This window comes from Haliaeetus albicilla, chromosome 4 (genome assembly GCF_947461875.1).
Source record: "Haliaeetus albicilla chromosome 4, bHalAlb1.1, whole genome shotgun sequence".
Taxonomy (NCBI): Eukaryota; Metazoa; Chordata; class Aves; order Accipitriformes; family Accipitridae; genus Haliaeetus; species Haliaeetus albicilla.
In genome coordinates, this window is record NC_091486.1 from 33,213,252 (window position 1) to 33,237,500 (window position 24,249).

At 39.4% G+C, this 24,249-nt stretch overlaps 1 protein-coding gene across 1 annotated transcript in view; it reads left to right on the forward strand.

Moving 5' to 3' along the window:
• HECW2 (HECT, C2 and WW domain containing E3 ubiquitin protein ligase 2) overlaps positions 1 to 24,249 on the forward strand; it is a 178,727-nt gene that overhangs the window by 43,392 nt on the left and 111,086 nt on the right. The window contains exon 2 of the mRNA XM_069781853.1: positions 21,039 to 21,379. Within this exon, the coding sequence (XP_069637954.1) occupies positions 21,088 to 21,379 (292 nt within the window). The 5' untranslated portion in view covers positions 21,039 to 21,087. The remainder of the gene's footprint in view (positions 1 to 21,038; positions 21,380 to 24,249) is intronic.

Below are 24,249 nucleotides of genomic sequence, written 5' to 3' on the forward strand. Positions count from 1 at the left end.
CGTGCTTGAGTTCATCCACTAAATGTTGGGGGGAAATATCCTCTGGCCATGGCTGGAGCTGCAGGGATGGTGTTTCACTGGCCACACTGTTACTGGATAATGTTAAATTGCATTTCACTGTGTGTCCCACCAAATACAACTGGAAGACATGGTTTTGCCTTAACACAAAAAAGGGTCCTCAGTCTATATGTAGATTGTAAGACAGCTATAAAAGCTCATGTTGTATTTGGATCTGTTTGGTTATTGCACATTAAATGTAGAAGTATCCAAAATGATACTTTTCAGCAATAAGTAGTCATGTATTTTTCAGGAATTGGTTTTTTTTTTTTTGGTCTTATATGCCTAAATCACTTTATTTCTGTTGCCTGCCCCTATGACACCTTTTGACACCCTCTGTGGCATTCTATAATCTCCAGGAATTTCAGTGCCTATTATATTATGCATTCTTAATTAAATTGTGCCAGTAGCCTGTAGGTAGCAGAAGCTACTGTCTGGGTCGCTTAAAAGAATTTCCAGTAGTCTTGCCTGATTTAAAAAACAAAACCCAAAAACCCTAAAACCAAGCAAGCCAACAAAAAAACCCACCATACATTTCTTAGTGTGTTCATAGCTGGATACTGGTTAAAATGTGGCGTGCATAACGTACTGTGTGAGCCTTTGTAGACTTTTTGGAGTGTGTTGTTAGAGCATGAAACCCAGGTGTCTTTCAGCTGCTGGGGCCAGGAGACCCCCTGCATTCTCTATGCACGCAAGAGGACAAGTGGGGGACTATCTGAAGAGCAAAATGAAAGAATCACAGATTCTGGTTAGCTCTGAAAGGCCGGTGATATGACATATAATGGGAACAATTTAATTTTCTGACCCGCTGGAAAGTTCCCTGATGGATCTGTGGCACTATTTTCTGATCTTTTAATTACCATGGCTCTCCCTCTGCAAAATGGTCTGTCCAACTGCTAAGTGTGATATTAACACTTTTTAACAGCCTATCGATTTGCTTTTGTGTAACCTGTGCTCCCTGCACATCTGCTGGTCAGAGCTGAACTCCAGTAGATCAGCACCAGCTTCCCCTCGCATTGATGTCCAGTGCTCCGCGAGTGATGAGGATGATTCCAGACTGAGTACATCTCGTCTTGACATACATAGGCACGTGCAGCCTCTGGCTGCCGCTGGATGTAGTTCAGGACTTGAGAGATCAGCTACATGACTGAAATTCATGGCGAAAAAGCAAATTTTAACACTTAATCTTTTGCAGTCATCTAATACTTCAGTTTTGAAACTGCTCACTGTTACTTGTGCCAAACCTTTGTCTTTATTTATTATAAAAAAAGTATTTGCCAGTTTGCTTTGAAGGTTGGCATATTATCCTAAGGTTTTTCCCTGGCATCAGAAGGATCAGTTTGGATATCTTAACACTTAAATGCCACAAGCATGCTCTGGCACTCCAAGTGTACCTTTGCTAGGTCTTTTATTATCATTTACTTCAGGAACTAGAGCTCTAAGGTAAGGTGTTAAGGAAGATGCACAATTACAGTGAAGATCCAAATTTACACTGCCAATCCCGTGCAGTACAGATGGGTTTTGCTAACCCAGCACTTTTGGTGCTAATTTTCTAGAAAGTGCCAGGAAGCAAAGTAATACATTTCAGAAAGTTATTTTCATGGAAAGCGGTTGGCATGAGTGTACATCGTATATATCTGCTCAGAGTTGATCATGACTTCTGGTCAACTGCAGCAGGAAACTTTTACCTCTGTGTTAGGCTGGATGCAATTATAAAGCAATTTTTTCTTTACTGATAAGAAATATTAGAAAATAAGTGTGTTTGAGTATAGCATATTTTATAATGGAAGCTCTATTTTTGTTGTAGAGAAGATAAGAGCATCTAATGGGGTGTCAGCAATGCTGGTATATGTGTTCCTCTGTGACCAAAGAGAAACAGATTTGCAGTAATTGTATTTTGTGTTGGTGACTTCAAAAATAGTCTGCTTTGTTTCCTACAATTAGTACTAGTGGAAACCTCTGAATTTCCAGTGGATTTCTTCTACTGATCACAAACTGGTGACTCTGTTATGACACCTGGATTCAAAACTTTTGCCATGTCCAGTAGGGATATTAATTTGAAGTTAACTAATGCAGTCTATGTTACGTTAGTACTGGAGGCTTGCCGAGCCATGTTCAGCACTCTCTGCTTTCCCAACTGCAGCTGGCATCACTGATGTGTATTGGAGTCTTGCAGGGTGTTACAAAAGGCTTCCAGTGAAGCTTTTTGAATGAGTGAGTCATCTGATTCCTCAGTGTCTATAAAGCTATGGCACTTCAGCAGCAGACCTGTGTTGTCACTGGACGTGGTACTTACAGCAAGAATATCTAACAGTTGCTTCTGATGATGATTGTGACTTTCTGAAGTGTTCAGCTTCTGAGTTCTAGCAGCATTACTTGAAAAAGTGGTTTTCTATTGTATCACTGCCCTGTCTAGTAACTGGTATTCTTTTGCGGTTCCAGCATCCTTTCTGAGTTTTTGATGTTGGCAGCTGTAAGATTTGTTTGTATTTTAATCTGTGGTTTGTGTATACATTACAGGGTGGGGGAGGATTGTTAGTGAAGTACGACAACATCCTCTGCTTGACTGGGCTGCCACTGCTGTTTAGGAAGCACAGCTTAAACTTGCTGCCCTGGAACCTGATGGAAGGGTGGTTGCCTAAACCTGACTTTTTTTATTATTGAGCTACATCACAGGGAGAAAACAATTTACTGGTAATAATTAGTAATTTGACTGTAATCATATGGTCACATCATTTATTAGACAAATGATTAAAAAAAAATCAAACCAGTCTCAAATGACATCGAAGACCGCCAGCTAACCAGCAGTGTTGATAGGAGACTTATTCCCATGTCTTAAAATAATGACGTTGTAGTTTTGCCAAAACTATGAAGTCCAGTCAGTATGCAGGTCATTGTTTCTGGTGATTTCTCTTTAATTCTGCTTAGTAATAACCTACAACAGAGGTTGACTGTGACAATTTGGCACGAGTGGAGGTCTGACACAGAGGCAGTGGCATTATCTAACGAGAAAGCTGCATTGCATCTTACTTTTTGGGAAGGTCACCCTGTGAAGTTAACTTCCAAATGCAGGAAAATGCAGGGACGTTGCCATTAACAGGAAAAACCCCAACCAACCAGGACAGGGTCCAGTCTCCCCTCTTCCTTTTTTTTTCTTTTATGTCATTGGGTTTTGACCAAGTTGTATATAGCTATTTTCAGTCAGGTTTTTTTATAGGTTAAACCAAAGCATTTCATACTATTCTTTGGATATTAAGAGGCAGGAGATTTGCACAGGCAATACAGATAATAAGATAATAAGCTGCTCCCTCCCCCACTGTACAGTCCCAGTGTGATTTGGGCATCTGGCTGCCAGCTTTTTTTTTTTTTCTCCCCTCCTTTTTTTTGAGGGGGAGAGGGTACTCTTCCTCCAAATTCCTGTTCATGCTTTAAAATAAATGAATAAATACAATTTATAATATATAAAATCACACAAAAACTTACTTATATATTTACTATATATATATTGATTCAGAGAAATTGACTCAATAGTTTGCTTAACTATTAAGTAGGTATTCTTTATTGGCAGCGCTGGATGCACGGGGCATTGCTCCACCTATCGTGCACACCGTCAGGTCTAATTGTGCAGGTTAAATACATGTTCTACATACATATTCACTAGATTTCTGAGAAATGTTATACATATTCATTAGTTTTCTGGGAAACTATTAGCATATGCAAATGTCCTTTACGCAGGCGCATTGAAGGTCTCTGGTGGTCTTCAGGAGTCCTCCGGTGGTCTTCCATAGTCTTCCTCACTTGTCCGCTATTTGACCCTTCTCAGGTGATTCTGCGCAGTATGGTCTTTTACATGTTTTAATACATCAGTGCTCGTTAGTGCTCTTATTATCTAAGTTCTCATTAGTGGTGTAAAAACCATATGGTTAGTTTAAGCTAAATTATCTACAAGGACGAGAACAAAGGCAGGAGTTCTTATCTTTTCTGGCCCTATCTATTCAAGCAAGGCCTCTACTTGAGCCTTCTCGACAAGATCGTAAATTTATCAAACATTTAATTAAGTTTTGTGATTGTTCATGGTTCCTTCTTGCTCATCACTCCCAAGTACCAGTCTCTGACAGGCTTAATCCTTGACGAGCACCAGTCTTTGGTATGTAAAGTTACAGAGAGACAATCATTAAGCAATTAGCAGTTTGTTCTCTATATCAATACACACAATAAATAATAAATAAATTTATTAATGGATAATGGAAACCTCTTAGATGAATCTGTCTTTACCATTCTCTGGGGCCAGGTTCTGCCTGAGATCTGCAAAATGGTAACCAGAAGGGAAGTTCCTTCTTCCTGTGTTGTCACTGTGCTGTAGGTGTTGTTATTACTACCCAAATTATCAGCTGAAGACAAAGTCCATGACCCTGTTAGAGTCCCTGATTTTCACAGATATATCTAGCTGTATGTTTTCCCATTCATTTTTATGATGCGAGAAGATACGAAATACTGGAATACTTTTCAGAGGAGTAGAGCAATATAACTATTATTTTGTTACGCTGTTCTCAGTTACTCGTGGGAGAGAGACAGGGAAACTGGGAGGGAAGTGCCCTATTGAGCATTAAGAGAACTTTCCTTGTATATACCAAAGGGATGAATCCTTCTTTTACATGGTATCTCTAGATAGAGCTTTTGATCTTTCACCTTTTGGAAATGGATGCTAGACTATAAGCTTTACCTTGAACGTATGGTTGGTTGCCTTTCCTGCTGTCATGGCTGTCCCTGCAAGCTAGTGCCCAGAGGGTAGGGATAGGAGGAATTCTTGCGCTTGGTGCAAGTTTAAGAACCATATTGTTAAAACTTGGCATTCAGAGGGTGCACAGAGACTGAGAGATGGATATTCTAGGACAAACCGGATTTTTAAGGCTGAACTGTGATGGAGGAAATTAGGTTGTTGGTGGCTCATGCTGCAGCAGACTCCTTTCTGGGCACTCGGAAGGGCTTAAGTGTGGTAGGAGAGTTAGGAAGGAATCTCGTCCTGTCATTGTAGAGAAATCAGATAACGAGAGATAACATATTCTGGGTAAGGACAGAAAAAAGAACAACAGATGGGCCTAATATTGTACTAGATGAAAAATCCTAAACTTTGCCATTTAAAAAAACCCCCACATCACTCCCCCACCCCGCCCCAGAAACCCTGGATCCTGGATGGTCAGGGGAGGGATGTTTGTTTGAAGCCCAAAATGCACCTGCGAATAGTAAAGGCACCAAAATAATGAAAGATGTTAATGTTGTGGGTTTTTTTTCTGGTTCTGTGTATTTCTACAGCTGTGGTAAAAGACCGATTGTTTCTGAAACATCTGAAAAAAATCTGTCTCTGATCACTGCAACTGTAATGTGTCATAGGAAAACCAAACATAAATCTTGAATGTTTACTAGGATGAAGCTCGGGGTGGGGGGAGAAAAGTGTGCTTTGCTCATATTTTGAGCTTCCAGAGAGTCATGTCAGTTTTACTCTGAATTAGTAGTTGTATGTCTATAAAAACCTAAAGTTCTAAATTGTCTTCACAAAAACTAAGCCAAGGACATTCCACTGAAAATCCCTGTCATGTTATTGCACCTTTTGTACTGAACCCCAGAAAAAAGATGAAGATGGTAACAGGTGATACAATATTTATGTTTTGATAAACTGTTACTTAAAACTGCATATTTACCTATAAAAAGGTGAATGTTAGCTCTGCTATAAGGTGGTGGGGTTTTTTGTTTGTTTGTTTTTAATTAGGAATATATCTGATGGATTAAAGTCCTTTTGTTGTTATACATTGAGAAATAGAGAAAATTCAAAATCAAACCAGAATTATTTTTATAATACAGGTTGCAGAGTAATTTAAGATGATAGTAGAATGCAATGTGCTACAATTCCCTTGTTTTTGTTTCCTTTGGCCACACATCATTAGCAACTGCTAATTCAATGTGTGTGCTTTGATTTAAACACACCAAGGTCGTTTTAAAAACATGAGTACACAAAACAAAATGTCCTAAAAAATAATAAAAAATTTCTCAGCATAAATAAGTGTAGGAAATTTAGGCCTCCAGATGAGATTGTCTTAACCTCTGTTTATGTATTTGGTGGTATGTGTGCTAGGATTTCTTGGCTGTATTTATAAACACTGATTTCAATCTTTTTCCGTTTCCTGGTGCTGTAGCACCTACGCCCTGGGGTGGATTTATATAGAATTGTGCTGTGTTCCAGAATGTGCTCACTCTCAGCCAGAATTAGCGCAGTCTTTTTAAAAATCTTTCGTTCATTTATATCTGTAATGTGACATGATGTTAGAAATGAATGTTAACATCCAAACAGAATATTTGGATCTGTTGCATTTGGCTTAATTTTAGACATCTTTCCTTGATGGGATGATGAAGGGGTGAGGAGGATATGTGTATTTTTAAAATGAAATGTTAAGATTAAAAAGTAAAGATGTAAATAATTATTTCAGTTTTATTTAAGTCTAGTGGCTACATCTGCTGCTGTTTGTTATCTGATACAGGAGTCTTCTTTCAAATGGATTCTTTCTAAGCATACAAATTGGGGATGGGGACTGGTCCACTGAGAGACATGTGCCTGTTGGTAGATGGGTGAGTGGACTATCAAAATCCACAGAGTTTGCTGCAGATTCCTTAAACCTTATGGCAGAAGGTGGAGGTCTTCAGAATCCTTTATGCCTGGATCCCAGAGGCTTTTTTTTTCTGCAATGATGAATTAGGGCCAGTGACAACAATGTAAAAATGCACACTGAGAGTCCTTTTAGCAATGGCCCATTTCTTCGCAGGATGAAGATGAATGAAAGTTGTACAGCCTGGAGAAATTCTGTGATACATGTCTCTATTTTTAGCTCTACTTATTAAAAACTCATGCATATTTAATAATAAAAGTATTAGTTCATAATAGGCCTCATCTTTATATAGCCCACTTCATATTGTTGTCTTTTCATTAATTGTTCATTTAGATTCTGAAGGATTTCTGCAGATTTAGTGCAGAAACCGAGGAAAGCAGCAAATGCAGCAGTAATCCTGCAATAAAAAAAATTACAGTATGTTATCACTGAACTAAATAATAAATTGTAATGTGTACTCACAAGGTGAGGAAGCATGGGCGGTGATAGCTTTGATATCTCTAATTCCCTAGTGGTCTGCATTCTAGCTCAAATAATTTTTCATGTAGAGAACACAGACCAAACACAGACAAATGTGTATTGGGTACACTTGCAGGTGATGGTGGTGTATGCGAGTTACCACAGCGGTATCGTTTTTTTCATAGTGGAGTTCCTTAGGGCTCTAAACTATTTTTCTCTTCTCTTGAGTGTGATTACGGATTGTAAACTGTAAATTAGTAAACTGTTAAATAGGGAAAGCTTTTTCTACCCATTTCCCTTTTCCTTTTTTGTCGTCTCTTTGAAATTTAGTGTGTATCTCTGTGCTTTTAGTCTGTTCCCTGAAGTAGACTGTTCCTGCAGAGCTGTGGTCCTCACCACTGACAGCTTCAGCAATGGCACTGCAGCTGTTTAGCATTAAGCAGACAGGGCCTTTGTATAGCGTTGAGTATGTCTAAGTGTCTTACTGATGTTCTTGCTACGCCATAACAAATGCAGGCATCTTCTGTTAACAACCTTTTCATATAAATTAATTAATCTGACTCGCATAGTTGTGGAAGAGCATTTGCCCAGAAGAGAGTAACTAGGTACCAATCTGACTTCTTTTTACTAAAATGAAGTACTCTGTTTCTTGAATTATCCAGCTAAAACGGTTGCTTAAATTTAGGTAGTGTTTTCAAAAAAATAGTAAAGCAGTTGGTGCATAAGAATTTGGTTGTAGTGTTCAAGCATGAAATTCTGAGCTATATTATATTTCTGGGGAAAATCTGAAGTAGGATATGAAATTGTGATTTGCATTTCTTTAAAATAAATTGTTAGACTTGGAATTGTTTGTATGTTATTATTTTCTGGTTTGTAAAAGACAACCAACAGAACTGGTTTGTTTTAGAGCCAAAGTGTGTTAAGTATTAGAAGTGATGTATCCTGTAAATACAGAGGGCAGTATCATCGACACCTTGGTATATAGCCCTACTGAGTTTCTACTTGGATTTATTGAAGCTGAAGGTCAGGATCTGTGTATAATACAGGCAAACAGTACAAACAGAATGCAGACAAATGGCTGTGTTTTCTTATTCTTGGCTCTTTTTTGCAGGATATAAGGAAACAGTTTAAAAGAATGTAGAGCAGGTAAGTTATCTGGAGAAGGAAATCTTTAGGGCTTAACATCTCTAGTTCCTGCAGATATTACATTCATAGTTATTTGATTCTCTGCAATATTTGTAACTTAATATACTGAACATAATCAGCACTGCATTTTAGCAGTGTGTTAGTTACTGTGGTAATGCTGAAAGTTTACTCAGAAAAGTATATATGAGTATGGGGCTTAATTTTTACCTTTTAGCTACAAGTTCTTCTCTGTTTTGAAGTGTTATGAAGACAGGCAATTGAAGAAAAGCTGATTAAAAGAAATTCCTTGTGAATCTAGGAATACTGGTACGCAAAATACGATAGTATTGAAATGTTTCTGCTAATGGCACCTCCTCCTTAAGGACGTACCTTGCACTGTCAGCAAGCAAAAGGCATTGCCTTTGAGCTGACCTAACAGTTCTTCTACTCCTGCTAGTTTCAGGAACATCTTTGGTAGCTGATTGCTTAGTATATTATCAGGCAAAAGCTCCATTAAACTGTAGGCAAGCAGAAATGTTCTGACGTTTTGTTTCAGCCAAAGAGTGTCCTCAACTCTTTATGGAAATGCAGTCTTTTTGGGGGGGAGATTAGAACTGGTAAAATGTTCCTAATTGAAATGCCAGAAAGGTAGAAAGGACAGGAGGATGGAAATTTGCATGTATACTGATGGACAGTTAAATTCACTCCAGCAAAATTTGCCAGTTTTTAAAAATAATTGTTTCCTGTTTACCTGATCTACTGATTGTATCTACAGTTTATTTATAAGACTTAGGTACACAAAGCTTTGGGTTGGTTTTGTTTTTAATTTTACTTTGTTCTTTAAGGAGACCAACTGAGTCTTTTTTAGACATCTTCCCCGTCAGTTTTACCAGGCTAGAACTTCTAAAAAAAGGGTAACTGGGGAAATTACTTATCTACAGACTGGTGGGCACTCTTTTTTATTCTACTTTTAGTTTGCTAGCATGTTTCAGTTATGGAATTCTTGAATTTGAAGTCAGTGAATGTATGTTTTACACAAAGAAATGCCGTTTTTCAAGTTGATAATATCCCCTTTGTGACAAAAATGAATAAATAACATGAATTGAAGTGGTGTGCTGCTTTGAGAGGAACAGAGCATTCCTGTGTTTCCTGATAATGTGGGAATCTCTCAGCATGAGAGATGTACCTGTTCTGTGGTGGTTTGATACCATTTCAGTGAGTGAAATCAGTTTTATGTGGTAGAAAGCTGAGCTTGTACAGGCTCGATAATGGGAATGATTGTATTGGATTTGGACTTGGAGGGGTAGAACAATGAATATTTATTATAAATTTTAGGGATTTCCATCAGTATAGAATGGATTTCTAGTTTAAAATTGGATAAAAATAAATTTATGTAATTGCTTATTGCATAGTACATATACTAGCTTTTAATAACTGCCAAATAAATACTTAAATCAGGGTCTGTTGAGTATTGCTAAAATACAGCTGTCATTTATGGATGTGACACTCATTGAATAGTATCTGCGTTGGTATGGATTGCAGACACTTGGAATGAAACTGCAGAACTACTCTGATAGTAAGTAGTAAATAATTGTACTACTACTTCTGTCAAGTGCATTATTTTATAAGTGGCTTTTTGAATTGTGGCTTTTTTGACCTGGCAGTTTTCCTTTCTTTTTTCAAAGGAACACATCTTTTCTTTGCTGTTTGTCAGGCTTTTTGGCATTGTACTCTTTCTTCTGGTTACATGTTTATTTACTTTCCTGGACAGACAAATGCTAAATTGTTCTTTTCTGTAAAAGTTCTGTGTTTTGGTCTTTACTGTCCCTTGTTGTAAAAAAGCCTTGGGAGAAGATGTATAATTGGGGAACTCTGGGCTGATGCTGCTGATGTTCCGGAAGTCCTAAAGACAGGAGGGAATTTCAAGAGAGTTAAATGGGCTACCTATTTTTCTTGTCATCAATATGTTCTTGCAGGCTTTCAGGTAAGTACAAGCATATGTTACAGTTTATTCAGAGAATAATTAAATCCACATTTTCCCATCCTGTGACAAAGTATTTTCTCACAGATTATATTCTGTCTTTCTGATATAGACATTTGAAGGGGGCTATATTTTAGATGGATTGTGTGACCTGACATCAAAAGGCTAAACTGAGAGCAACTGCATCAGTACTTCAAGGGAAATTCTTCAGGACAACCAATCAACAGCAACTAGCAGCAGATGTATCAGTGTCATGAACGCTGAAGATCAAACCTCTGGCAGTGGGGATTCTGATTTTAAAGTTTATATAAAGCAATATTGTATTGTGAATTATCCAAGGCCATAGTTTCATGATATGCTGGGTTTAATGGCTACATGTCTGTACCTCCAGACTCTGCCTCATTTGTAAACTCAACTCTTTGAGGGGTGGTGCTACAGGTAAGATTACTGAAATAAATGAACTTAGTTAAAGTAGTTGCCACTCCAGGAGGAGGTTGAGTGGCTGTATATTACATATAGAGCTTAACCTGTTAGCTGTGAAATTGCACTAAAATTTCCAGTCAAGTTTTGATTCTTCACATGAATAGTCTAGAGGATGAGAGTGTATCTGGTACATTTCACTTAAATTTATGTGCAGTTCTTGTATTGCTACTTGCGGTGAAAGACTGGGATGAGTGTTAGGCCATAGACATCCTTTTGTATATCTGCAGGGCAATGCTAAGATACATGTGCAGGCCAGCCATATCTCACATCCTGGCAGCTGCAGCAGAAAGGATTGTATGAACCCTGCATAATCTCTTCAGTGGAAATTTAGACAGGTTATCCAAGCTCTCGGTGTTGAACACTTAGTTCACCTGGCTGAGTTAGCTTGAAATGTTTTAGGGCTTGCTTGCTCCATCTTAGCTGTGGGTATAGCAGCGCAAGGATACGGGACATTTGTCTACACTGACAACACAGTATATCAGTAAGTACACTCTAAAACTCGTATGACTATAGGCATGCCAAGCTATACATGTGTGTGCACTGGTCTCTGGATACATATTTATGACTTTTTACTCTTTTGACCAGCGGCCAGATCTTCTGTGTACCAGCTAGCTCCATGCTGAAGCTTTTGCGTGAGAATGAATATAAGTTGTACTGAAAGCAAAGCAGTGCCTGATGGGCTACTGGGCAGGGTGTGTAGACTTGTCAAAAATCTGCAGAACCCTTCAGACTGCTGGTCTTCATAACAGGCTTGAGCAGTTACTTTGCCTGATGCAAGGCAGTTGCAGTTGGTGGGATGGAAGATGTAAGCCTTACTCAAGCAGCTAAGGTAATATGATAATATGAGCGACATTTGTTTCCAGCTAGATACAAAAGTGTTTAGGACTGAGTTTACAAATTAACTGTACAAAAATGCATTGAAAAAGTCTAAAATACATATTGTGTTACCCTGTGAATTAACTGAGCTATTCTCTGGCCAAATAATATGCTGCATAGACTGTGTTTTAAAAATACATATTTATGCTGAACTATATGCTTTTTCCCTTAGGGAAGATTTCAGCCAGTCTAAATTATATGGTGGTTTTGTAATCTGAGCTGATGGTTAACATCTGAGCTGAGTCACCAGATTTGAGTCCAAAGGAGACTAGAGTATGCATGCGCACTTTCTTTCCTTTTTTCCCTTCCTCCTGTATGGCAACATCCCTGTGAAATTGCAGCACAGTAATTTTTAGCTTTACCTTAAAACATCTGAACACAGTTTCCAGAAGTAAATTCTGGTGCTAGTTGTGATTTCCCAGCAGTAAGTTCAGAGGATGAGTTAGCAGACTGAAGGCATGGTATTCTCGGCACAGTTTACTTCTGTTGTTGTTTTACCAGTGGTTTGGGCATGGCTCAGGGCAGGGCAACAAAGGAAAAGGGCATCTAGATGAATCGCTGTCCTCTTTTGTTCAGTCTTGGGTTACTCCAGCTTCTTCCACAGATCAAGAGAGGGAGTGATTTTGGTACTCTGAATTGCTTTTTGGAGGAGCCTCTGACTCTTCACTGGGGATGCCAGCTACCTAGCACAGCATGGGCATGTAATTTAATCTGGCGCTCGCGTGGAGGTGGTTTGAATGGCGAAGTCAAAACAATTCTCTTGGGAGAAGATTTACAAAATGCTGTGTCTTTCAAGATGCTTCAGTGGAGTTTCTTGGCAATTTTCTTGATTAAAAAGGAAATCTGGTTAAACAATCCTGCACATATAGGTTCATTTCTGGAAACTAGCAAATTTATTAAATTATTTCATCATCATTGCTTCAGGCTAAACTGCTTCTAATAGTATCCAGTAATTGTCCTATTATGAAAGCCCAAGAGGCTTTGTTAGAGGAGAAGGTAAGGAGATCAATAGAAATAGAAAGTGTTTCTGAATTTAACTTGTCTCTGCACTTCCGGATAGAAAACTTATATTTCAAGACAGTTACGATCCAATTAAATTGAAGCTGAATTAAAGAAAATGTGAATTTTACTCCATTTAAAAAGAAAGAAAGAAATTAACAAACATTTAAGTACTTAAACTATATTTGAGTGTTGTGTCGGTTATGATGGTAGTTTTCTATCATTTCTAGTATCTTTTCAAGAGCACCCCAAATGAAAGAAATACCGAGAACTGGCTATTCAAGGAAAATCAGTGAATACAAATTTACTGTCAAATGTGCAAATTGAAGGAACTGGGGGAAAAAGAGAGACATCTTTCCCTCTGAGATATCAGACTGGAATGTCTCTGAGAGATCCTCAGCATCCTTGTAATTAAAAAGAAAAATGGTGTCAGAGGTATAATGATGTGGTTTTTCAAGTTTACGACATCTCTTTTTTGCTTTTAATTCAATTACAGAGTCTCTAGGTTTAGAATGATTACTTTTTTTTTTCTTCCAATATATCCATCACTGGACTTGTTCATATCATTTACCTGCATAGTTTATTATTTAAAACATGCAGACCTAATGAGCACTCAGGCATTCTAGGTAGCAATATTGAACAGTTATGATTATATTTTACTTGAAGGATCTCATCAGTTCTCTGCCTGATGTTGATGCTCAGAACTGTGCAGTTACGTAGTATAAAAGTCATTATATTTTTGAAATACTGAACTTCGTGATCTACTGGAAAAATATTAAACTTCCACTGCATGATACAAGTTGATTAATTGATATACTAAATCATCCTAAAGACTTAGAATATAGCCATGGTCATGTAAGTAAAAAGCCCCTATTACCCTCTACTTGGTAAACAGTGGAGAAAAACAGAGATCCCAAACAGCTGATTCTTCTTGGCTTTTGAATACCGTGACAGCTTTTACATTCATCTTTATCTGTGTGACTGAATAGGAAGCATCCAAACGTGTTAGCTTAACTTGAATCTGATAAAATGTTAGCTAACGGAGATAAATTCTAATAATCAGGCAGTGAAATACCTTCTGAGAGAAATTCCATTATGTGGATCGCAGGAAACTTGATGAGTAGAAATTCTTGGAAATATCCCAGGAGGCATAACAAGAAAAGGGACATCTGGGCAGAAAGATGAAGCTTTTCTCTCATTTCTGTCTGTATAGAAAAGTATGCTTCATGTCAGCTTTTTCTGATTTCATTTTTTATATAGACCAAGTCTGTGTCTCCAGATAGGCCTGGAAGGAAATTTAGAGAGCTGAGGAGTTCATCTCTGTGTCTTGCTGTACTGGGTTTGTGTGGTGGGGTTTTGGTAGCTGGGGAGGGGCTGCAGGGCCGGCTCCTGTGAGAAGCTGCTGGAAGCTTCCCCGGCTCCAAGTTGGACCTGCCTCTGGGCCAAGGCCGAGCCCATCAGCAATGGTGGTAGTGCTTCTGGGATGACATATTTAAGAAGGGGAACCTGCAGTCAGGGAGGAGATTGGAATGTGAGAGAAACCCCTCTGCCGACACCGAGGTCAGTGCAGAAGGAGGGGAGGAGGTGCGCCGGAGGAGGGGATGCCCCTGCAGCCCGCGGTGAGACGGCAGGCTGTCCCCCCCCAGCCCATGGAGGGGAGCGGGGGAGCAGATGCCCACCTACAGCCCGGGGAGGACCCCACGCTGGAGCAGGGGGATGCCCCTGAAGATGGCCGTGACTCCATGGGAAAGCCTGTGCTGGAGCAGTCTGTGCCTGAAGGACTGCAGCCTGTGGAAGGGACTCACGCTGGAGCAGTTCATGAAGAACTGCAGCCTACGGGAAGGACTCACGTTGGAGAAGTTCGTGAAGGACTGTCCTCCCCCTGAGGAGGAAAGAGCAGCAGAAATAACATGTGGTGAACTGACTGCAACCCCCATTCCCTGTCCCCCTGCACTGCTCAGGGGGAGGAGGTAGAGAAAATTGGGGGTGAAGTTAAGCCTGGGAAGAAGGGAGGGGTGGGTGGAAGGATTTGGCTTTACTTCTCATTATCCTGTTTTGATTTGATTGGTAACAAATTGAATTGAGTTTGTTTTTTTTTTTCCCAAGTTGAATCTGTTTTTTGCCCGTGACCATAAGCGGTGAGTGATCCCTCCCTGTCCTTGTGTTGACCAACGAGCCTTTCATTATATTTTCTCCTCCCCATCCCACTGGGGGGGAGGAGTGAGCAAGTGGCCTCATGGTGCTTTGTTGCCAGCTGGGCTTAAACCATGACACTCTGGCAAAATCAGTTTCTGATGATCTTGCTGAGGAAGTAGCTGGTGAATTTTACTTGGAGGGCCCCCTCTGTCCTGCTGGCAGAGGTACACAGCAGCTCTACAGGAGCTTGAAAGCTCTTTAGTACTGAGAGCAGGGTAAGTGCAGACTGGTTAAGCTAAGCATATGAGTTAACCATATGGTCAACCATCACCCAGCTTCTTAGGCAGGTTTTGCAGCTGACAGTGAATTCTGACTATTCAGCTTTTGCCAGAGTTTGTAGCGAGTTTGAAGCCAGCGTATGGATAGGTACAAATGGACTGTACTCATACCTTATCCCAGAAAATAGGCTAGTTTTGAGTTCCTTGGGGAGAAAAATCCCCAAATTCTGGATTTATTCAAGAAACATTTTCTTTTCTCAGCCACAAGCTCAGAACTGGTCAGTTTGAGCCCTTTCCTTTGTTGTAGCATTTATAAATCTTTGTACAGAACAAAGCAATGTCACGCAGTGTGTAATTGGGAAACCAGCATGTTTTCTGTTCTTCGTATTCTCAATGTGTTCTTCTGCCTGTATAATTTTGTGGATTGCTTATCTCAGCATGAGAGTGGCATTTGAGAGAGATACCAAGCAGCATCTGAATAAGTCCAGAGAAGAGCAACGAAGCTGATGAAGAGTCTAGAGAACAAGTCGTATGAGGAGTGGCTCAGGGAGCTGGGGTTGTTTGGCCTGGAGAAAAGGGGGCTGAGGGGAGACCTTATCGCTCTCTACAACTACCTGAAAGGAGGTTGTAGTGAGGTGGGTGTCAGTCTCTCTTCCCAAGTAATAAGCAATAGGATGAGAGGAAATGGCCTCAGGTTGTGCCGGGAAGGTTTGGACTGGATATTGGGAAAAATTTCTTCACCGAAAGGGTTATCAAGCACTGGAACAGGCTGCGCAGGGAGGTGGTGGAGTTGCCATCCCTGGAGGTATTTAAAAGATGTATAGATGTGGTGCTTAGGGACATGGTTTAGTGGTGGACTTGGTAGTGCTAGGTTAATGGTTGGACTCGATGATCTTAAGGGTCTTTTCCAACCTAAATGGTTCTATGATTATGTGAATGGGGAGAAAATCTGGGGGCCTGTTGGGCTGGATGGTTCCTCCTGCCCATGCGACGTACAGCGACAGAGACGCTGGGGTGCAGAGCACTCCCTGAGGGCTCTCCCTGCCGAGCCTCGGCCTGCAGGCTGCCGCACTGCCCACCTCCTCGCCTCGCTCCTCCTGTGGGAGACGCGACATTGCAGTGCGGTGGCGTGAAGCCAGTCTCCCAGTGAGATGTGTTAATTGTCGCTTCCCCAGCAGCACCCTCAGCCACCCGCTTAGAGAGCAAATCTTGTCCGGTGGGTGACCAGTTGTACTCTCAGGGCCAGCCCTATAGAGTTGGTTTACAGTAAATGCTGTGGGAAGAGGCTGTTAGCAAGACCTATAAGACACATAAAAGATCACGACATAAGCAGGAAGTGAATCACTGTTACGAGTAAGATAAACAGGGCAACATGTGAACTCTGTTTTGTTTTGCATGGGATTTTTGGGGCGTTTTCCTGTGCTGGAACTCCCGGACTTTCATTCATGTATTTTTTTAAACTATTAAATGTTTGACTGCATGTCAGAAATGGTTTGACGTTTCTTTTCAGTCTTCTTTAGTGAAGAAGGTTGGGCAAGGGGATTGTTCCTGTCTGTGTTTCGTATATTAAGTGGAACTTTTTGCTAGTTCTGGTCTCTCTATGGTTAGTAATTGAGGAGTGTATTTAGATAGAAATGATCCTGAACTTGTGCCACTTAGAGATTAAGAAGAAATCAGCCCTATTTCTCTCTAAGCTTCTTGTCAAATACGGAAGAAAACGCTGTGATACGGATAAGCAGCTTTGGTACAGGTTTTACTTTTCAACTAAAATACTTGCTAAAGTTAGTATCTGCTGATTTCTCAAATGCCCATATTTTCCCTATGCTTTTGATTCGTTTTCCACATTTCGGCTTGCCTTCATGAAACAATATTCCTTGCCAGCTTGGTCAGATACTTAACAAAATCGGTGCTCTAATCACATTCAGCCTGATTAGCCAAACCTTCATGGCAGCGCAGGTGCACACAGCTAATTGTGGGCATTGTCTATACAGTACAGTCTGGGTGCAAATGCCGTTTCAGTGGTGCTTAGCAGGAATTGGAAGTGGGAGGATAACTTATTTTCAGTCTCTGGTAGGATGCATATGTTAGTGTACTGTTAAGTTATTAAAGACAGACATAAGGAATCGTTAACCAAATGTCAAATAAGCAATTCCTTTTGTAGGCAGGAAGGCACTGTGTAAGGTTTTCTTCCCATCTTCAGACTGAATTTTCAGACTGCAAATAATTCAAGTAGTGGGTCTTTTTTCCCTTCCGTGACTTCTTATGGTTTGGGTTTTATGGCAATCACCTTTTCCCCTTTTACAATATGAGTGTTATGTTTCTCTCTACAAATCTCCTTAATTAACCTCCCAGCTTATTGTGAGATGCTACGTAGCAGAGTATTGTCTGACACTAGGGCCCCTTTACAACCTATTTCACTGAATTTTGAAAATATTCTAAAACCTTACGAGTCCTGAATTTTTGGAGGTATTTTTTCCATAATAGGAGCTCATTTACATGCGAGGTTAACTTGTTTGTTGCAAATTGATTTCAATTGCTTTAAGTTATGTGGTTTTTTTTTTTTTTTTAGATCATTGTTTAAATCATGTCTTTAAGACTCTTGGATTTATGAGTAGTATCAGAGAAGTTACCCAGCATTTAGATTTGTAGTTTACTTTACTTTCAGAAACTGTAATGATGTCCATGATTCACCAGAGTGATAACAATTAGGACTTAAGAAAATGGACTGTTGCAAAGGAGTTAGCATTTTTCTCAGGCTGTTCTCATGTCTCAGACTGTGGGATAGCCCTAGCTAGTACAAGTTAGTTCTCGTGTGTCCTTAAACATGGATGAGTTTGTCCATCTGCCACATATACATTTTCAATATGTTCCAACAAATGCCCGTGCTGCCGCGGGTACAGTGTACTGCTCTGCAGCTGAAGGAAATTTTTTCATCCCTCCTGTTAAAACTTTGTCTTTAACTTGTAATCCTCCTGCATGACACTTATTTTGCAGTGATTGTACTGCCATAAAACCACTATATACAATAGTTCAAAATTACGTAAATCTCTAGTTGTGGGACAGAAGAAATTTAACTTAATAGCACACTGTCAGTCTGTTAATTAACCTTGCCCAATCTCGTAGTGTGGAGGTCAGTGGTACTTAGGCAGGTGTATGTGCTTGCTGCCATGGGCAGGCTCAGATGCAAATCGGGTCTCTTTCTGACAAGGGGGTACAACTCTTTGTGACATTTAAGACTTAACTGTTAGCATGTGCTGTTGCCCAGATTGCAAAGTAAAAAAGAAGGGGGACAAAAAACAAAGGGGATGGGGTGATTGCAGTGACTAGGTGATCCCTGTGTGTTTCACTGGCTTGTAGGGAAGTTGGTGGCTATTTCTTATTTACCCTTCTGGTCTCAAAGTCATCCAGGATTTTCAGATCTAGTGAATAATACTCTGCGTAGAGAAACAAGATACTAACTTCCCTGACTCTCATTTAAGAAGGCCCTTTATACCAAAGTTTTCTTTTTGTCACTGACACTGGTGTCACAGGCAGAGTGCACGGGAATGTGACAGAGAAGGAGTTAGTGAACACTGCTGACATCCAGCACCAAAAATAAAATGTTTCATGTACACAGCCAAAACATTGTTCATGTCAGGAAAGACTGTGTTGCATGCTTTGTGAAGTAAATATGGTAATCTCCATTTCGCTTCTGTATATGCAGAATTATTGAACTGAATTTTTGTTTCTTTCCTTTTCTGCAATATTTGATGCTGAACCATGTACAGTGTGTGATGAATTGCATACAACTGGATGAGTTGAACTTTATTTTTCCCCTTTTTTAGTTCTTAATATTTCAAAACTTCTCCAATTTAAGAAAAGCTGAAAAATAGCAGAATTTGTGATACACTGGAAGAATGCATACACTGAAATGTTATTAAAAAGAAAATTGAAGATGAGTGATGGGAAGTAGAAGTAAAGGGAGGAGGCAGTTTTTGAAGATTCATCATGTTGGGAAAGAGGGATGAACAGGAAAAGAAAACCCTCAAAATATGAAAATGCCTTTTTTTTTTTTAATGAATTTTTCTCAATCACAATCTTGGGATCTCCAAGTGCTCTACTTGTTTTTTTTCTTTTTAATAATTAAATATCTTTTGACCTCTAGAGGCAGAGGTTTCCGTTTAATAAATATTTAATTGATAGTGGTAGTGTACTGTAGGCCTAATTACAATTATAATACTATGGAAGTGGCCAGCCAATCCATTCGCTTGTCGTGGGCTCTATCTAATTCTGCATTACAGGCTTCCTTGCTTGAAACAAGGAGCATTATAGCAGGTGACACTCAGCACTGTCTGACAATGCTTTGGTTATTTTAAGAGAACAAATATATCTGCGTATGATAGCTGAAGGCTATGACGCCAAGAAGAAAGCCCAAGAGTAATACACAGGTACCTCTTACTTGCTTTTTTTATGTGTGTACATGCACACATTTTTCTTATATGTAGTTATTTGTATGTATAAAACTAAGGAGATCTTTTCTGCAGTATACATCCCTCAGAAGATGCTATAGTGGAATAATTTATGTTGTTAACGGTTAAGTTGCAGTCTGGTCAGAAATACTATGAAATACTATTTTCAAATTGTATGAAGAGTGTACGGACCCCAGGACACAATTTCTTCCTGGTGAGCTTTGGAGTTACTACTGGGCAGGAGGACTGCTTTGGTTTGGTTTGGCTTTGGAGGAAATACATGGTTCCTATTCCAGGTGAATATAGTACAGAAGATGATTTTCACAGTTTTGACTGAAAAACACATTACCAGAAAAATCAGTTTCTTCTGAAAGCAAATGGTTCTGTCAGATAAGGACCATTTTATTTCCTGTGTCAAATAAAGAAACAACAATGGTACAAACTGTAGCTTTTGAAGGCGAACAGCTTTGGTCGAAGTCACGTAGCTTAGATAAAGAAATTTTCATATTCATTCTATGGCATGAGGTTCTCCGTCGCCAATTCTATCCTCCTATAAGCTGTTCCCTCTGTTTATTATTTTGTTATTCTTGTTCTTCCTTTCTGATGATTTATCTCAAGTTGTGAGTAATGTGAGGGCTTATTTTCATATGGTGGTACTTTTAGTAGCTATGGATAATGAGATGCAAGTTCTGCTTCTGAACATATATTGTGATGATATTGGCATGACCATTTCAGTGAAGACCTTCTAGTGTCTCTTCAGGGTTAGAGGAAAGCTGTTGAATTTGTAAGGCCTCTGTTTTCTGATGTATGGAGAACAACAACACAATCTGATGGCACAGATAAACTGACATGGGCTAATTGAATATATATCCGTAGTCTGAAGTACCCCTGTCAACAGTCTGATGTGGTTTGGTATGGTATAGAGGATCGCAGAAGCTATGCTTTGTATCTTAAAAAATAAAATCCTTACCAAATGATTTCATAGTAGCATAAATCCGTGATACCACGTTTCTTCTGAAATATGTCCAACCTTATTAATACCTTCAACACTTTACTGATTCTGAACATACAGTGCATAGAGAGTATTGTTGGAAACTAATGTATCTAAGTGAAAGTACATCATACACTGCTGTGATTTCTTTGGTGGAAGATGATGAGTTCATTATCTCTTCACACTTTAGATTACTGCCAGACTTAAATGAGCTTTGTTACTCTGGCTGTTCTTGCTTGTTAGATGGTCTTGGATGTTTTGCTTTCTGTTGCTTTCTGGCTTATAAATGTTATTTAATGGTGTGTGGTTAACTCTGAATTTTGTCACAAGTGATTCATGTGTGGGTTTTTTGTTGTGGTTTTTTTTTTTTTTAATGTACGGACACTAAGGTGACTGCAGTGGTAAAACAATGAAGTAAAATATTTTACTCAGTCCATTTTAGGCTTCTGTATGAACATTTTTGCCCTAATGCCTCTCCATTTAATATTTGACTGAGTAACCTGCTGTCTCACTTCAACACTTCCTTTTTTTTCTTCTTCATGATAGATCTCTGAACAACAACTTTTTCACGTAAATTGACAAAACCGGAGAAGAGATGGCCAGTTCAGCTCGAGAACATCTGCTTTTTGTGCGACGTCGCAACCCACAGCTACGGTATACTCTGAGCCCAGAGAATCTGCAGAGTTTGGCATCTCAGGGAACCATGGCTGAGAACATGAACTTGCAGCGTGCCAACAGCGACACTGATTTAGTGACCTCAGATAGCAGGTCTAGTTTGACAGCCAGTATGTATGAATATACCTTAGGGCAATCTCAGAACCTCATCATTTTCTGGGATATTAAGGAAGAAGTAGACCCGACTGACTGGATAGGACTATATCACATAGGTAAGTTAGAACCATCTTGTAATATTTCTGTGCATTTCTTGTTCTTTTCCCACTTCATGTTTCCTTTTCTGATATGAGTTCTGGCACACTACGTAATTAATCTAAAGGTTAAAGTTGAGGTAAGACTGCAGAGAATTACCTTGGATTTCTCTTTGTTTTTCTTAGTGCAGTGAACTATGTAAAAACATGATTCTGATTAATGTAGGTATGGTTCCACAATGACCTGCTAGAAGATGAAATGCATTCTTACTAAATAACAAATGTGCGTGCAGTTAACCTATTTTCAACTTTGCTGGTGGCTGGCTTACAGACTGGAAGATTTGGAGTACCATATTCATCATGTAACTTGACATGCTTACCGTCCAATGTTTATACAGTTTTTTTGGTCAAGTAAATCCTTAACACTTGTGAAAAGGTATTTTGTATAAGTCTTTGATTTTGTAGAACTGAAATTGTATCAATTCTGAAAGAGTGAGAATTTCTGTTTATGAAGAATTTTTGTAGAAGGAAATCCTCTGAAGAGATTCTTTTATGTGCTTTTTTGTGCTGTTCAGGATGTTTTATAGGAGAGAGCTGGAAAGAGTTCCAGGCTGGCATGAAAGGGCCTGTGGGCAGTGTGTGCATTAGCAAATGGTGTGGCTCAAAAGGAGTGGATCAGTAGGTCAAAGCAGTTGGTGCTGAGAGCCTAGCATCAGCAGCATATTTGGGTTGGGATTTTCCCTTGTATTATGTTTAATCAAGTCCCTAGATTGAAACATCCCTGCTGTGCGTGTGGTTTGGAGCTGTCCAATGGACAGTCTTTATGTCCCCACTGGGAACTGGAGCATAGCCAGTGGGTAGCTGTAGTGGCACATGGGGTTTAGTTGTCTTCTCAAGCAGTGCAGTTCACGTGCACTAAAATTACTTTCTGAATTTAACCGGTGCTCAGTTAAGTGGGACTGATAGGTTGATTTGTTTCAAAATTGCACTGCTTCTCTGAACCTAATTACTAGTGTAGAAAGGAACTGTCAATTCAACCTGCCAAAAGCAGGTATAGCAGAAACTGGTGGAAACAGATCTGACCACTGGAATTTTGTCCGTGCTGGGACTAAGCTTAGTGCAATGAAATTGATCTCAGTAGGATTTTGGAGAGGTATTTGCTGTGCCATCTTTTTCCAAGATGTTCCATCTCTGCATCACTTAATGTTACATGTTGTGTAGATGCTGTTTCCAGTTCTGATTCTTTTTTTGTCTGATATTTTTTTCTGCCATTACTGCAGCTCCACAAACTGGACAGTATTGACTTGTGCTGTTCCAGTGCTTACCTGGTTGTAAAAGCTATATTGGAATTGCTGCATGAGCTGCACTCTCCTGGAATAAACCATAGAGATGTGCTAACATTTAAGCCACCTAAATGAAGTGTCTCCATAATAAACAGAAATGAATCTTCCCAACAGTGTTAGCAACTGAAGTGTGATCTGTGCTGTAAAATGCACAGACTGCTAAATGGAGCTTAAACATACTAATTTAAATACATTGAGAGCTTTGTCTGAATAAAGGTTTGACACCCCTTCCCGTTGTTTTTTTTCATGGTTCACGGCACTTCAGGATTGATATTCAAGATGCTAAAGTACAGCATCTTTCTCTAAAATTCCCATTGGTTCTTATTGTAGGCTCTAAGTGATTTTTATCCTACTTTCATGATTAAAAATATTTCTACTTTCAGTCTGTTGAGCCCCTAAAGTACAAAGTAACGTTAAGTTACCACAGGGTAAGAATCCTATAAGGAAGAGCCAGATTTATGCCTTCTTGGGCCTAAACCCCCCACCATGCTGCTGTGTAATACCAATGTTTGAATATGTTGGGTTTCTTGTTTTCAGTTTAAATGATGAAAGGTCCAGGAACTCATTCACATTGTCTCCACTGCCACTTGAAATCTTTGAGTGCTAATAAGAGTTTTGTTTTGTTACTGATTTAAAATAGATCTGAGCAGAGTCTTTCCTTTAAGACTTGCGGTTTCATCATTCCGAATGGTGGAATTGCACATTTTTTACAACAGAGGGGTAAGGATATATTCAGCCTGATAGCCATGCCTGTCTGTCTTTGAGTTAGGTTTTTTGATAAACTCTTTGAAGTATCTAGCATCTTCTAAAAATAAAAATGATTAAAAAAATTGTAAGAGTATGATCTCAAAACCTTTCATTTGCATAACTGTTATAGACCTAGCTAAAGTAAGTTAAATCCCACAGGGTATAATCCAGGATTTTCAGTCCTTTGTAATAATTACCATGAAGTACCCTCAGTTGGAAGTTGAGGACACTCACTTCTTAGTTCCTTGGGAGAGGATGTTTGTGGGTGAATATATTTAAAAATAAAAGCTCCATTCTCAAACACCTTATTAATATTCAACATTAGTTGCTTGAGGTTATCCATCCTTTTCTTTCTTTAAAATGAAAACCATTTCACTTACAAAGTCACTCTCCTCTGGCATTGCCTGCTGAAGGCGGCCCAAGCTGTGCGCGGACACTAACACAAGACAGCAGTGGGGCTGTGCCAGCCTACTGCTGTACCTCCAATGTTCCCCCACATCTTCTAGTAAAGCACCATTTTTCAAGGAGCTAGGAACCAGAAAAGGCAAAAGTTTTGCTCTTATTTTAAAAAAAATACATTGCATAACCAAAAGCACAGTCCTGTGGCTTTTTTCTTTTTTAATGTTGGTTGCACAATTAAATGTCATGAAAGCTGGATCAATGTTTTAAGGGGGAAAAAAGTGGTTGTTAATTCTATAAATGAAGAGAAGGTGAAATTGTAAAAATGAGCATCATTCTGAGCTCAGGCTTTGGTACAGAGAGATCTGGCAAAGGTCTGAAGCAATCCAGGTACATTTTCAC